Genomic DNA, 15199 nt, shown 5'->3' on the forward strand with positions numbered 1-15199 from the left:
CTATCTATCTATCTTGTCTGTCCATCCGTCTCTTCTTCATGCCTTTTACTCCAAACCAAATGTGCTGGAATCAATCCATAACAGGAGCCGAACGAGGCCCCCGTCCAGCCAAAGCTTAAATCCAGTATGCTAGAGTGTCCCATTGATCCATGTTCTGTATATAAATAAAAATCATTCTCAAGACCAAAAAAGAAGGAGGTGACAATCCAAGCAAGGAGGATCTTGCTGTAATCAACGTTGCCTATTCCTTGTTTTCCGAAATCTAGAATCATGTGACTTGCTGTAACAGAAAAGCTCAAGAATCAAGCACTCATCCCAAAATAAAAAAGGTCGGAGGAGACAGAAGCTATTTTTCCACATTTGTAAGCCACCCCTCCCACCCCCGTTTTTTCCAAAATGTTTAGTGTAGTTCAAATACTGTTCGATCCCACTGTTGTAAGTAGGAATTAATGAAATCCATACAAAAAGCTTTAAACGAGGAAGAGCTGAGGGAAATATTATATTTGACTGAGTCTGAGTTTCCTCAGCTCGGACTCGACCCACCATGCTTTATCGTGCCATTCTTGTCCATGTGTTAGACTTACTAATGAATGTGGCTAACCAACCAAAGGCTTTAAAAAAAAGATACACAACACTTTAAACGTCAATCATGGTGGGACATTTTGTATCAACAACTAAAGAAAATCCCTTTGAATACCTCATGTGAAAATTGTTTGTTGTGATGTTGCACTAAAAAAATAAAAATGACTCATTTGTAACCCAACACTGTGCTCGGTTGACTTTGTTCTGACCTTGTTGGAGGTGTTAGCGAGGAAGCCATGTGGGTTTTAAAGGCCAACACTGACACCAATATTTCTTGAAAATGCTGTTATCCAGTACATAGACAGCTGTGAACTGTGCTCTTAAATTGGATTATTTTTCAACAAAAATGCAAGAATTACCCTCATGAACTCTGGTATTCACCCAAAGTTGTTTATTTGTCATGCAAAAAAGAATTTTCTCTACGAAAATATTGAAATCCTTGACATGCTTATATTTTTCTAATTTCTTCAACATCAAATGCAAATGTTCCAGATCCTGTGCTCAAGACTTTCTACCAATTTTTCCCAAATTCAGCCCGAAACATTTGGTATTTTGGGAGGGTTTTGGACGTCCACTATGATTTAAGATGAAGTTTTTAAGGTTTAAACAATGCTTATCCACACATCGTGGCTTTCTGATGATGGATCAATGGTGGAACTGGCAGCGTTTGAGAGATTAAAATAATTCAATATTTTACTCCTTCCAGGATCAAGAAGCCTTTAGCATTCAATCAATATACAGATTGACAGATATATATACCCATACCACTGTCATTCTCTGGTTTGCAGCTTTTACAGAAATAGGTCAAAATACGCATATTTACCCTCTTGTTGAGAAACCCTGTCGGCTTAAAATGAACTCATAGCCAGCAGCCAGTGAGCTGAGGGAACCTGGCTGCTCCAAAGGCACAGAACACCTCTGAAGCTGCACATAAACCATCTGTAAAACTACCATTTGTCTTTTTTTTACAGTGAGATGTTGATTAGTGAGCCTCAGAGCCCACTGCTTCCTGTATCAATGCTAACCTTAGCTAACTAGCAGCTGGCTGTAGCTTCACATTCAATGGGAGTGGTATCTATTCCTTTTAAGGACTCCAAGTGACTTTTTGGAAAAGTGACTCGATGTTTGAGGGTCAATAGAAAACAAAAACACCAAAAGGCTTTTCTTCTTGCTCAAGAGGAGGCTAATGGCCTGCAGGCCGCTCGTACAGGACACGCTATCACATCAGCATGTGCACAGGACAGAGATATTACCAGAGACACACGTATTGATTCTGGCGTTCCTTCTGTCGTGACATGTAGAAGCTAAATTGACCAACAAGCCAATTTCCCAACGAGTCAGTGGAATCCTTTCAGGCAGTTTTCATGGCAGATTGAACAGACTGACAAAGCTGAAGATGCTGTAAAATCAGATCTTCACCTTCATCGCATACACAGAACACAGATCTGATATTTACTGAAAGGCCGACATCGGATTGATCGAGAAGCTGATAAATCGATCCACACCTGGCATGTCTCACTGTGGCTGAGGCTCAGCGAGGACTACACCTGTCTCTTTATTATAGATTTAAACACACACACACACAGTCAAGACACAAACAAGCACACAGTCTTACACGATCAATGATGTAAAAACATAGTATTTAAAGATTTGCCATTTTGGCTTCCCTCATAAGGTGCATTAGAAGAAAACAGGTAGAAAAATGATGAAATCAAAGTGAAATTAAACTTTAAAAACAATGTATGTATAAAAAAGAGAAGAGGATTCATTTCAGTTCCCTCTGCAGCTACATGATGGGGTAGCAGCCGTACAGAGCGATGCCACACTGGTCGTTCTTGTTGCGTGCCATCCGGATGTAGCCCCCGTCTCCAAATGTGCTTCCCCAGCTGGAAAAATCAAATCAAATCACCAAATCATTCATCATCAGGAAACATCGTTACTAAGTGATAAGAGGATGAAGTCAATCGATCACTAGCACCTCATGCTAATAGTTTAGCATACACCATTTTCAGTGTAGCAGTTAGCTTTAGCCTGAAGGTGAGATTGAGGTGAATCATCAAAAGCTGGAGTAACTATTGTTTGAAATGACACATAGGACACATCATGAAGTCTTATACTTACTAGAAAAATAAAATGTCAGTACAGAGCAGCAAAAAGCTAACAGGAAGTAGCTGCAGCATTTCCCTACTTCTCTATGAAGTGAAGGAGGTGAGTGAAGGAAGATGGAACCCTCACAAACTAGTTCAAAACCTCCAAATGCTTCATTTTTGGGGCTAAGCAAGCAGAGATGTGAGTCTTCTATCATGTTCTGACTCCACCTGTCTGTATTTATATGGCTGACCCCACCCACCATTTCACAGCTGCATGCCCTCAGTCGTTAAGCGATATATAAAAAAAGTCCAAGTTAAGATTCCCTTAAAGTAAAGAAATTATTTTAAGAAGTAATTCTACTAAACAGCGTCCCTTTAAATGATTAAAAATCTGTTAAAAACATCTACTGACTTTAAAAACCGATTCATCTTAAAAGAAAAGCAGAGCAGCAGAGTCAATGATCCATCGTTAACACCTGGATGTTTCAGGTGTGTTACGCTGCCTCTCAGTTAAAGCCAGTCTCCCTGTTTTCTAACAAACAGAAGAAAATGATAAATACAGAAAGAGGAACGGGCATGATGGGTCAGCAGGAGAAGACTGGGAAGTTTTTTTTAATCAAGAAGTGATGAGAAATGAAAGTTCTTCTTCTCTATAACACACACATGCTTTCGTTTACTTCACTCAGCAAAACACCAAACCGTGAACAGCTGGCCTGTTGTGTGTTGACACAGTAGACCTTCTCGCAGAGCTCTGACTTCCCTGTTTCACTTCTGCTGTCGCTTCCGGGGCAGCACACAGGCGACCCACCCCACGAGCCCAGCATAGAAGTCTGTGTGACGGGGAGCTCAGGGAGGTGAGGGCAGTGATAAGGTCTCACCTGTTCTTTATCAGCCAGTAGTCTTGTCCGTTCAGCGTGCCGTAGCCCACAGCTAACACGCCATGGTTGACCTTCTGGGTGCAGCTCGAGTCATCATACACTCCTGAAAAAAGAGTCAAAATAACAACAAATTAATCTATATTGTGTTTCTTTTATCAGACACATTCAACTTTGGAATTTAGGGAATATTTTTTATCAATTTTATACACATACATATATATGGTGCACATCTATAATCAATCAATCAGCAACGTGTTCAGTTCCTTGTGTTGCAATAATTATTCTTGCAGGTTAGACATTCACTGTCCTGCCAGGAGTAACCTAATACCAGGCTGAAAAGCAGTGTTTTGCTGCCCTCTCTGGTTAAAACTCTCTCGCACCTTTAATGACACTCAGCAGTGATGTCACGGCGTCCTGGAGTACACCTGTGCATCACTGCAGCGAGGTGAGACAAACCACTGAAAGTCAGCAGAGACTCGATTTTCAGGGTGTGTCAAGAAGAGCTTTTTGTTTAAATAAATCCAAATATTTAACTCCTCCTGCAACCTTTTCGCAACCACTTGACGTCCTTCCCCGACCCTTCTCAGAAAATGTCTACATGTGCAGATTGCGCAGCTGATGATGTGTGACGCACCGCTTCTGTAGAAAGTGAATCTGGGCCGTGTGGCGTCAATCGCCACTGAAATGGGTCCGATGGTGGCGAGCGCCTCCTTCAGAGCCCCCTCGTTCCCCTCTGGCAGGAAGCTGTACTGGGAGCAGTTGGCGGCGCGGTACATGGGGTTGTAGTGACACTGTTGATCCTGAAGCAAGAGGACGAAGAGAGGATTTACACATAAACTGATGGTATTAAAGAAAGCACATAGTACGAAAAGCAGAAAGACATTTATTCTGTTTTTCTCGTGTTCATGACGTTGGCCCGAGGCACCTTAACCAGCCAATCAGGAGTGGCGTCCATGTATGATGAAGCTAACAGTTGATTTGTACACTTTGCCGCTCTCGGACGATGAGCCAGAGCGACTTTCAGACACACACTCCAGTCACTGCTCTTATTAAGAGAATATTTCACTTCACAGAAAGAGTTTTGATTTCTTTTGTGGGTGAATTAGAGCCACAACACCTCCACGAGGCTGGAGCAGTCTGTCAGATCCGCTCAGAACTGCCCTCCTCCTCCACACCAACGCCGACAACAGCGAACCAGATGAAGCCTGGAGGACAAACACGTTGTCCGCTCCGATTAATTTATTGTTGCTCCAAAGAGACATTAACAGCCGACCACAGACAAGTGAGGAGAGTGTTGCTGTCTGCAGCCCGAAGGGTTGGACTTAACTTCTTGTACACCCACATTGTTGTCTCAAGCAGGAATTTCTAAGTGCAAACCTGAGTTTGCACTGAATTTTCTATATGTTTCCACTTCAAAAACACTGTGTTTTAATGGTCTGGCAAACTGGGATAACAACGCTCAGTAAAAATCAGTTCCCTGTCCTCAACTTCCTGTTTTATTAGTGGGATGAAGCCCAAAAGAATCAGACCTTTCTGGGTTGTATTGACTCACAATGACCAATCACATTATGCACAACAGTCACTCTGAAGCAACATGACGTCATCTTATGCTGCAGCTGACAATGATTTTCCTGATGGATCAATCGACTGATAGTTTTCTCAATCATTTGTTCTTTAAATGTCAGCAAATAGTGACAAATGTCCATCACAAGTCCTGAGAAGGTGATGTCTTCAAATGTCTTTTTTTGTCGTTTTGTATGACCAACAGTTCCAAACTCAAAGTTTACTGAAGCCTGCACACGTGAACTTTGCCATTTTTGCTTAAAAAAATGGATGAAATGATTCATGGAACATATTGACCTGTGCATGATGTCTCAGATAAGCTAAAATCAGCTGATAATATTGGGCATGTGTTACTCAAACTTCAACCAAACAGACACATTGAATCCAATGTGGAACTTGGAAAAACAGGAAATTAAAATAAGGTATTTATAGCGTGCAACACAAAAATGATGTTATGGAAACAGCAAACAAAGTGCATTTAGTCAGAAGGTGTTAAAGTGGTCAGAAAACATCTACATTTCAATGACAACTGTGCAGAAGCTCCAGAGCAGCTGCTCAATTGTTTTATTTCCACAGAGGTCCTGACTGTCCACAATCCAGCAACACAGACTGAACTTCACATTTTCATCCGTTTACACCATCGAGTGCTAAAATACTGCGTGTGTTCAGCTCTGCCTCCTTAAATTAAAAGCTTTTACAACTTTTAAAAATGGATTCAGAGCATCTGACATCCTGCTCAGCCTTATTCTGGTCCTTTGTTTGAAAAGACCAAACATGTGAAGGATCACATCCCTGCTGCTCTCAAACACCTGTGAACACCTGCCAGTCGTTGCTCGTCAGCACCCTGCCGACACACCTGGAGCTGGTTGCTTCATCAGAGGAGGAGGATTTCTCTCTGTGGTGCTGTGACGTGGCTCGATTGATCAAACGTGTTCAAAAGAAATGAAATGGGGAACTGAGACCAGAGAATGAGCTTTTGCGTTATCGTTTCTTTGCAGGCTGAGAGATTATTTTAGCAAACGTCATGTGACAGAACACACACGTTTGTATGTTACAGATATATAAAAATGTATATACAGCATCACGGCTGACCTTTTGCTATTGTTTTAATGACTTTTCATTTTTTTTTTTTGCCCAGCTACAAGCTCAAAGTCATCAAATTCCTTTCCCACATGTCCTCCACAGACTCCCTCGAGTCCTGGTTTAATGGATTTTCCTTCTCCCTCCCTGTGATGCACGTTTGAGCAGCAGGATTAAACCAGTTACTCACCCGTCCTTTGTAGGGGTACGACGCGTCAGAGTCGATGCCCTGGTTGTCGATGACGTACTGGAAGGCGTTGGTCATGAAGCCGCCGTTGCAGCCGTGGTTGCCGTATTTGGATGAACAGTCCACCAGGTTTTGGGGGCTCAGGTCCACCAGCTTCCCCGTCTTCTTGGCTAACTGGCCCTCCAAGGCGCCTGCAGCACTGAAGGCCCAGCAGGAGCCACAAGAGCCCTGGATTCAAACGAGAGGTGTTACTGTGATCACATCCACGATGCAAAGATGCATTTATGAGCTTCAAAGTTCGATGAAACACTTCTTCACATTTCCATGTTTGGCAGCGCAACATGAGTCTGGAAAGACGGAGCAAGAGGAGGCCCGCGGAGTTGAAGAGGTTAAAGAACTCCACTGACTCTTTGGGAATTTTCCTTGTTTGTCAATTATATTTAACATGTTGCACCGAACAGAAGAAAGTCCAAAATCAATACATGTGTGTCTCTGGTTGAATGATGCTCATCTGCACAACACGAGTTTGTAATAAATTGAATATCAGTTTTTTTCTCAAAAGTCTTTTTCACTTCTTCACGCTGTAAATCAACTTCTGTGAAGAGTTTGAAAAGAGAGCATTTTAGAATACGACACTTGTCCTGTTACCGATGACAAGATCCCAAGACGTTAAGAGGTTTGACTTTTATTGCTTGTTATTTTATTGGAATTGTTTTGTAGATATACATGAAGACAAACACATGAATCAAGTGAAAGGTTGCATCAAAACATGTGCAATTAAAGTCCAGTGCATTCAAATAATGTGCATATAAACATACTGTACACATATGTTTGAGGGGTTTTATGTGTGTGTGTGTGTGTGTGTGTGTGTGCGCACGCGCGTGTGCTACACTATGTAGTGAGTTGAGTGTTAGCTTAGAAAAAGTGATTTTCAACATTCAGACACCAAAAACGAGCTCCTGTGAATAAGGAAGAGGCGGGCGGGATGAGGACAGAGTTGACTTCACCTCTGTGAGGCACCACGTTTCTGCTTTTCACCGGCAGCATCAGCATTAATCAGTCCTGCTGACCGTGCTCTGCTGCTGACTTACATGATGGAAACAGATTCAGTGTTTTCTAACCTGCATCTTGACGCTGGTGACACAGCCCTTCTCCCTCCAGTCCATGGTGTCCGGCACATCAGCGCCTGACGTCCCAGCAAAGGCAGATGGTGCCCTCTGGATGTCAGTGGGAGGACTGAGGGTGGCGAAGGACTGCTGGATCTCCTCTGGCGTCTATAAGGAAGTAGGTAGGAAACGAGCAGCACTGAGGTCAGTTTCAAAAGGCCTGTTTTCATTTAGCAGTACTGTAAATGAACCTTTTTAGACTGAAATCCATCATTTAATGCTGTAAATGTGTGAACTGTGGCTGTGGCTATTGATTAATCTGCCTATTATTGTCTTCAGTACTTAAAGAGGTGACATCTTCAAACGTGTTCTTGCATGTTTTTATTCATTTCGTGACAGCATTTGTCACATTTTTAGTTAAGCTGCATTAAACAACATCTTTTTTAACAATTTATCAAATAAAAGACTTCTAATAAATCAAACGTGCACTGAGGCCACACTGAATTATCAACATGTCTGCAGAGCGTTTTAGCGTCTTTCAGCTCATTGCTGTGGTTTCACAGGCCTGAACTTACTGCTCTCGTTAGCATCATTTCTGACTGCAGCTCTTGTAAACCGGCTTCCTGGCCGACACCAAAAGCCAATCAAATTTAGCAACTAGCTGGTGAAGAAAGGGGAACATGTAACACCTGAAGCGCCAGCAGCTGGAGACCAAACCAGAGCTGAAAGCAGAGTGAATACTGGACTTACATTCGTCGGGTGCACTACAAATCAATGCTAATGCAGCTAACAGGCAACAGTTTGCTAACACATTCACCATAATGACTTCTTAAGGTGGTAATACGTCAATAATATGTCAGTTTGAAGCTTGTTATGTTGTCCCCCAGTGGCCAAAAATCAATTAACGAAGGCTTAAATTCAGTTTTAATGTACTTGTTCTTTATCCTAGAATAAGAGTATTATAAAAATGATGAGTTCATGTATGATAATCCCTCCTGGGCAACAAGAACCTTGTAACAGGAAGAACAGGAAAAATAAACTTTTATGAGCACATTTAGTTGCCAAAGATAATGTTCCTGTCAGCTGACCAGATAAGACAGTTTCATCCCGCGCTGTACTTAACTATCAGCTTTCTTTCCTCTGAGCTGAGGTCAGTTTACTTTCACTTTAGGAATCAGCCATGTTCCTGGTGGCGTAAATAAAGATCAATAACCTGGTCTGAATGTTTCCAAAGAATCCCCGACACAGATTGAGGAGGTTCAGGTTAAAGTTAATATTCCAGCATGTAGTCAGAGGCCTTTAGTCGCTCATTAAGTTAGAAACAGAATGCACTGAAGGGCACCTGGCGAATGCATCCTTTATAATTTCAGCGAAGTCTCAAAGTCGTGAGCCACAAAGCTATAGATTCTCCAGCCAAGGACGGTTCAACCAGTGGAAGAGGCAAAGGGTGAAAAAATAAAGCTCTGAGCTCGGCGGCTAAATGTACTGATTTACATTCTGCACGAGGTGAAAGCAAACTCACTGTAATTCATCTGATTATCTGAAGCTTCTGATGAGTGTAGAGCTCTTTCTGACAGTTTAACAGTTGTTTCGCTGCCCGGCCACAACTTCACTGTTCAGATTCACTCACACTGCAGACAGAGACGCAGATATTTCAGCAAATAGACAACAAATAGAGCTAAACGAGAGAAAATTGGACTTAAATTCACCAGACGGACACGAGCACGACTCTAAAAGTGTGTGTGATGTCTGTGATGGGACTTGTTGTTCTCTTATTACACTGCCGACACTAAAAGATGACTTGATTAATCAAAACTCAGACACAGCTGGACTTACTAATCACTGGAAAGTGTGATTATCTGTGCGGAGCCGTTCTTCCACCAGCAGCCGAACATGCTGTTGCTAGTAGAAACCACTACTGGCATAGCAATTACTGTTTAACTGACATTGCACCTCCACGCACAGCGAGGGCAGAAGAGAAGTAAAAGGTTATCAGTCAAGAAACCGCCAACATCAATAAATAATGTTGATAGTCCAGTAATTAAAATACAGAGTCGAAAGAAATATAAAGCTTTATTCTTCTCCTTTTGACCTTAGGTTGTAGAAAAAGCAAAAAACTTTCCCTTTACTATCAAATCAGTCTATAAAATGTGTGTGTGTGAGAGAGTGTGTGACTGGACTGTGTGCCCAGCTATCTTAACTGGAAGGACTGGTGGCTAAACACACTGCAGGCCAGCCTTTCCAACTGGCTGCCACCTCTGCAGCAAATGTACCTTTACAGGACGACACCAGATGCTAACCGTCCACATGCTGTACCGCACACCGCTGTAACACGACCGGACCGTGTGACAGCGGCCAAATAATTTGAGCTGACCAGCAAATGCTAACGATGCCGAAGACAGTTTCTTAACGGAGGAAAGAGCACATTTCTGTGGGACTATTTTCAGATGGTGATTGAAACACGCACGGTGCTCCAGTGAGAATTAATGCAAACCTTGGTCCACATTTTTTAAGTTAACGCTGTCCCTTAATGTTTCGTATCTCCAAACAAATTTCCATCTAATTCAACTGCCGCGAACCTGCTGACAGAAAGCGAACACGGAGCCTTTGGGGCCTCTTGGGGGCCAGATGCCCGCAACCTTGTCAGTACTCCAGCATATATAAAAAAATATCCAAATATACTTCATTATAAGGACTAGCTGTTGAGCTTAAAAGTTCAAACTGGTCCATCAGTATCTAGTCTGTATCCTTCCACCATCATCAATACCCTGTTCATTAATGAATAAAACTGATAATCATAAATCAATAATAAAAAAACCCTTTTTTCCTTCAGTATAAAAGCGTCTCACCATGTCTCCCATGTGGTTCATGCTCAGTTCGTAGGTGTGAAGTCCCATCGAGGCCTCCAGGTTGTGCATGGTAATGAGCATCAGGTTCTTCTCCCACAATTCCCTGCGGCTCTCATCCTCCACCTGAAAACATACAGCGAGAGTGTAGAAGGTCAAATAGCGTATAAGTTAATGATAAATCTTACATATAGCTTTCGCAGCCACAAACAGAAAACTCCTCCATATTTACCTCCACCCTTTTCTATCACGTACCTCATTCCGGTACGTCTTCTTGTGCGTCTTCTTCCACAGATCCCAGTGGACGTCCAGCCTGCTGTCAAACATGGCCGCCGCCCTGACACACAGGGAGAAGAGCAGCAGGCTCCCCAACATCAGGCCTGTACACACACACACGGATATGGACCACATGAGAAGTCAGGATGTCGTCTGACCTTTGACGAGACGGCTGCTAGCAGCGAGACAACAGACCGCCGGGCAGAGATCAAGCCTCGAGTCAGAAACGTACGAATGGTTTTCACCTCATAAAAACCACAAACAGAGAATCAGCGTGTCAGATGCTGGAGGGCTGGTTGTGACAAAAGGTTCTCAGGTTGTGCTAAATTAAAATGTCAAAAGAAAAAGAGAAGACGAATCTCAACTTATTGTTTGTCCATTCAAGACTTTGACATTAAGGCATTTTGGACGGTCTTCATAAGCAAAATTCAACATTCACTCCAGCAGAAAACCAACGTTCGTTCTTGAGGTCTCACTTTAATGGACACATTAAATTACAGCTTCACGCAACAAAGTCACAGTAATTCCATTTATTTTATAATCTTTGAGGATGAATGCAATGCATTTCAAGGAACTGCACATGTTAGCTTTTCGGCTAAGTGGCACATTTGCAGAAATTTTAAGTAAACCAATAAATACTTCATTTTTTCAACTCGACCGTTTTGCGTGTCATTTGAGAGTAAAAACCTGCCGCCATTTTAAAAATGTAGATCTGCCAGTTTGATTTTGTAGGTAGTTGTTAAAAACTAGCTAGCTTACTTTCTTACTTTGCATATGCTAGTGTGGTTTAAACTTGCCAGGCTAAAACGCTACACTAACTTTAGTTATCTGCGAGGCTAACCAGCTACAGTAACAGTTGAGTGCTAGGCTAACCAGCTAACCTAAATAACTGAAGTTGTATATGTTTTTGTTAGTGGCAGCACCATCAGTTTTCAAAGTTGTTATCCTGTCTCATAACTTTTTACCTGAACTTCTTTTTCAGAATAACTTACATAACTCAACCACATATTAATTTTTGCACCCGGAGCACTTCTGCCTCTAAGAAATGCTTGAAAAACAAAAAGGAACAAAACTACAAGAGTATCGAGTGATGCTGCGGGAAGTGGTTTTCAGTGGGTTGCAGCTCTGAGTTGCCTCTGCCCGTTAGTTCGGTAAGAAACACATCGATTCGTTTCACACCTTTCAACTTTAGTTTTTACACCCACAATTAGGTTAAAGTTTGTCTTCTGTGTGTGTGCGTGTGTGTGTACAGCTACAGTTCAGCAGATGCAAATTAAATTAAAGATGAACAAACAAACAAACAAACAAAAATATCACCTGTAATTAAGATATTATTTTTATTTGCATTTGAATTTGCATTTAATTTACTTTTATGGTTAAACTTGGTCTTTTCGGTGCATTCTCAGTGAACCACAGGACTTTAACGGCGTGGGCCATTCTGTGCGTTGGTTGCGTGGGTTTGCTGCAGCTTCCTCCCACAGTCCAAAGACATGCAGGTTAATTGGTGTCTCTAAATTGCCTGTAGGTGTAACTGTGAGAGTGAACGCCTGTTTGTCTCTGTGTGTTTGCCCTGTAATGAACCGGTGACCTGTCCAGGTGTACCTCTCGCTCAGCGTCGGCTGGGATCGGCTCCAGCCCCGAGCAACCCTCCACACGATAAGCAGTTACAGATAATGAATGGATGGGAATAAAAGTTAATGATAAATATTGAAGAATATGACACAGTAGAAGATGTTGGCATCACACTGCCAGTTGTAAAATAAAATAACAGCCAGTTGTAAAACAGCCAATAGGGCACCAATGAGAGCAAACATGCACCAACGAAACTGCTGTAAAGGCACAAGGTTGCTTCTAAAAGATACAAGTACACATCTGCACTGATCCAATCCTCCACTGACGTGAAGTACTTCAGGGTACTGTGACTAAGTTAGGTCAGGTGAGATCATGAGCATCGAGCAGACGCTGGACTCAACCTGAACATTACATGATGTATCTCTAAATGTTTTCAGCAGAGGAAGAAGTTGAGTGTTTATCTCATAATACTGAATGCAAAGTTATTATTTTATAGATCAATACAGTTTTCACCAACCCAGAAGTCGTTATGGTTTGTGTTCGGGCGCCTCAAAGCGCTCAGCTACAGCTCGGTGAATGTTGGTGCAGTGTGGTTAGATTTAGCAGCTGGTTAAAAATCATAGTTTTAGTAAAATATACTTAAAAAATTGTGTTTTTCAACCTTGAATCTGGATCAGGTTCTTGAGCATTTCCTCCAGATTGTGTTTTGCTGATGAGTTGTATCTTAATGTCGTTCATTGATCAACTTTCTGATTGATCGTATTTTTTTTCAGTACAAATTTCTATTGACCAAATTAATAATTATCTTTTAATAGTTTCTGGAGTTTGAATAGTTTTGTCTGATGTATTTTTTGCCCAACACAGCTCAGTGATTATTCCACATGCTGTCGCTGTCCTCTGAAAACCTCATATCTTCAAAACTTTTCATCAGCCGGGAAAACTGACCTGTTTTCAGTTTTATGACAATGAATTTTCAGATAATTTAAATTTTCATTTTTCATTTAAGAAGTCAGATAATTCTGTCAACCCTTAACAGCATGTTTACAGGACTACAGGAAGCACTTCAGTCACATTTTTCAGTCGTCTGGCTGAACAAATCGCACCTTTAACACATAAACACAACGTAAAGTGTGTTTTTATGGTTTGAGTCCATAAATTACATTCAATGCTGTGTCTGAATGATGCTAAGCTGCTATTCTGCCAGCATCCTGCTCCTGCTAGTGTGAGGAAAACTTAATCCTTCAGCTTCTCTCATGTATTATCTATTTGCCATTTTTTGAGTATGCGTACGTATTGATAACGAGAAATGTGCTCATTAATATTCACTGATTTCAGCCACATCATCTGTCTTTGTGAAGCTCACAGGCCATCATGTCCAGCCCTGTTGACGCGGTCTCACAGCTTGTATTTGACGCTCTGGTTAGTGCTGGGGTTATTTTAGACTGTATTATACTGAAGGACGGTTACAAACACATCTTATACGTCTCAGACAACCTAACCGTGAGAATAAATGTTATGTTTCTTTACATTCAAAGGTTACATTTCTTTAGATTTAGACTTTTAATTGTGTGTTTATGTGATGTGTTTGAGGTCCTGTCAGGTTTAGGCACACAAACCACTCAGTTAGTGTTTGGGAAAGTTCATATTTTGACTTAAAATTCCCAGTTTGGTCGCCACAGAGCGTGGCTGTCACACCACCATCCTCCCTCATAGAGCATCACCTGCTGCATAAACACTCATTTGATTTGTATGAAACGTTCAAATTCAACGAGGTTTGCAGAAACGTACAATGTCGACGTCTTATTCTGGTCTGGACAGTGTGTTCAGTGTGTTCAAGATGTCTCAGCATCACTTCCACAAATTTCTATTGAACTGAACATAAATCCCCAAATGACGCAACTGTCACAAGACCAGAAGTGAAACTAAAGAAACAAGCGAACGCACCACAGCTGCCTGTCAGGAGTTATTGTTTTATCAAATAATTAAAAAAAGGCGTCGTTAAAACAGATTTAAACGGCCGGAAGTGATTCTGGTGCCAAAGAGAGACGAGCAGTATTAAATAATGATAAAAATTTGGCTTTGGTTCAGTTTGCAGATGTTCCAGCTTCACCTGATCAACCAGTTCAGAAATGATCTGAGAATAAAATCACGCTCCCGTGTCATCTGATACCTGTGCTCATTATCACCTGATACCTGTGATCAAACCTACAGGCCTGCCTTGAATACACCTCACTTATATGAACTTTGACTTTTCAGTGATTAACTGGAACAACAGCTGATGAGAAAATAGAAAACGGCTTTAACGGCTCACTTCAGGTAAACTAATCAGAAAACGGCAGAATCAGGTCTGTGTTCAATGTTTTAAAGCGTAAAATGTTGGCAAAGTATTTTTAAAAGCACTATAAAATGCTGAAACATGTAGACAGCTGTCTTCCTGTAGTGGCAGCTCAGCTCTCAGTCGCAGTCTTATTTTCCGTCTTTTATTATCTGCAGCCTGAACTCAAAACGAAACTAAAAGCACTGACGGACTTCAATAAACGAATTCACCTTTTTATCAACTTACTGTCGATAAGTTTGATGGAAGCTGTGAACGTGCTGATGGAAAGTGTTCACTCACCCTGAACTGTCGCACTCATCGTCGCTTTTTAGAGCCGCTGTGTTTTCCTGCCAGGTATTTATGAGGGAGGGTCACGTGACGTGTCGCTCCTCTTCCTCTTTCCAAACCTTGAACATGTTCGTCTGAAGCAATAGTGTGTACAGAGAAGTCAATGTGTGAGGAAATAAACGAGCCAAAGTCTTTTATTTAACTGTTTTCAGAGCCTGAAAGCCTCAAGACTGAAGCCGAGAATCATCATTAATTTACTAAGAATAGAAGAAGATGTGTTTTATCTTTTTTAGAGTCTAAACAAAGTAAAATTAAGTAAGAAATCAAATTTATACACATTATTCAATGAAGTCTAAAGTCCCACTAGCGTCTCCTAGAGGCTGTGACATGAATTACACATCACAATATGAAATT

The 15199-nt window shown here is 41.5% G+C and overlaps 1 protein-coding gene across 1 annotated transcript; it reads right to left on the reverse strand.

The window, feature by feature from the left end:
* Positions 1-958: 958 nt before the first annotated feature.
* LOC143324632 (cathepsin S-like) lies at positions 959-14866 on the reverse strand. The gene is made up of 8 exons (XM_076737308.1): positions 14798-14866; positions 10588-10712; positions 10336-10458; positions 7502-7654; positions 6384-6608; positions 4185-4350; positions 3551-3653; positions 959-2468 (listed from the first exon to the last, which is right to left on the reverse strand). The coding sequence occupies exons 1-8, from the start codon at positions 14814-14816 to the stop codon at positions 2369-2371; spliced, it is 1014 nt and encodes a 337-aa protein (XP_076593423.1). The 5' UTR covers positions 14817-14866; the 3' UTR covers positions 959-2368.
* Positions 14867-15199: the final 333 nt, after the last annotated feature.

This window comes from Chaetodon auriga, chromosome 8 (genome assembly GCF_051107435.1).
Source record: "Chaetodon auriga isolate fChaAug3 chromosome 8, fChaAug3.hap1, whole genome shotgun sequence".
In the NCBI taxonomy this organism is placed as follows: domain Eukaryota; kingdom Metazoa; phylum Chordata; class Actinopteri; order Chaetodontiformes; family Chaetodontidae; genus Chaetodon; species Chaetodon auriga.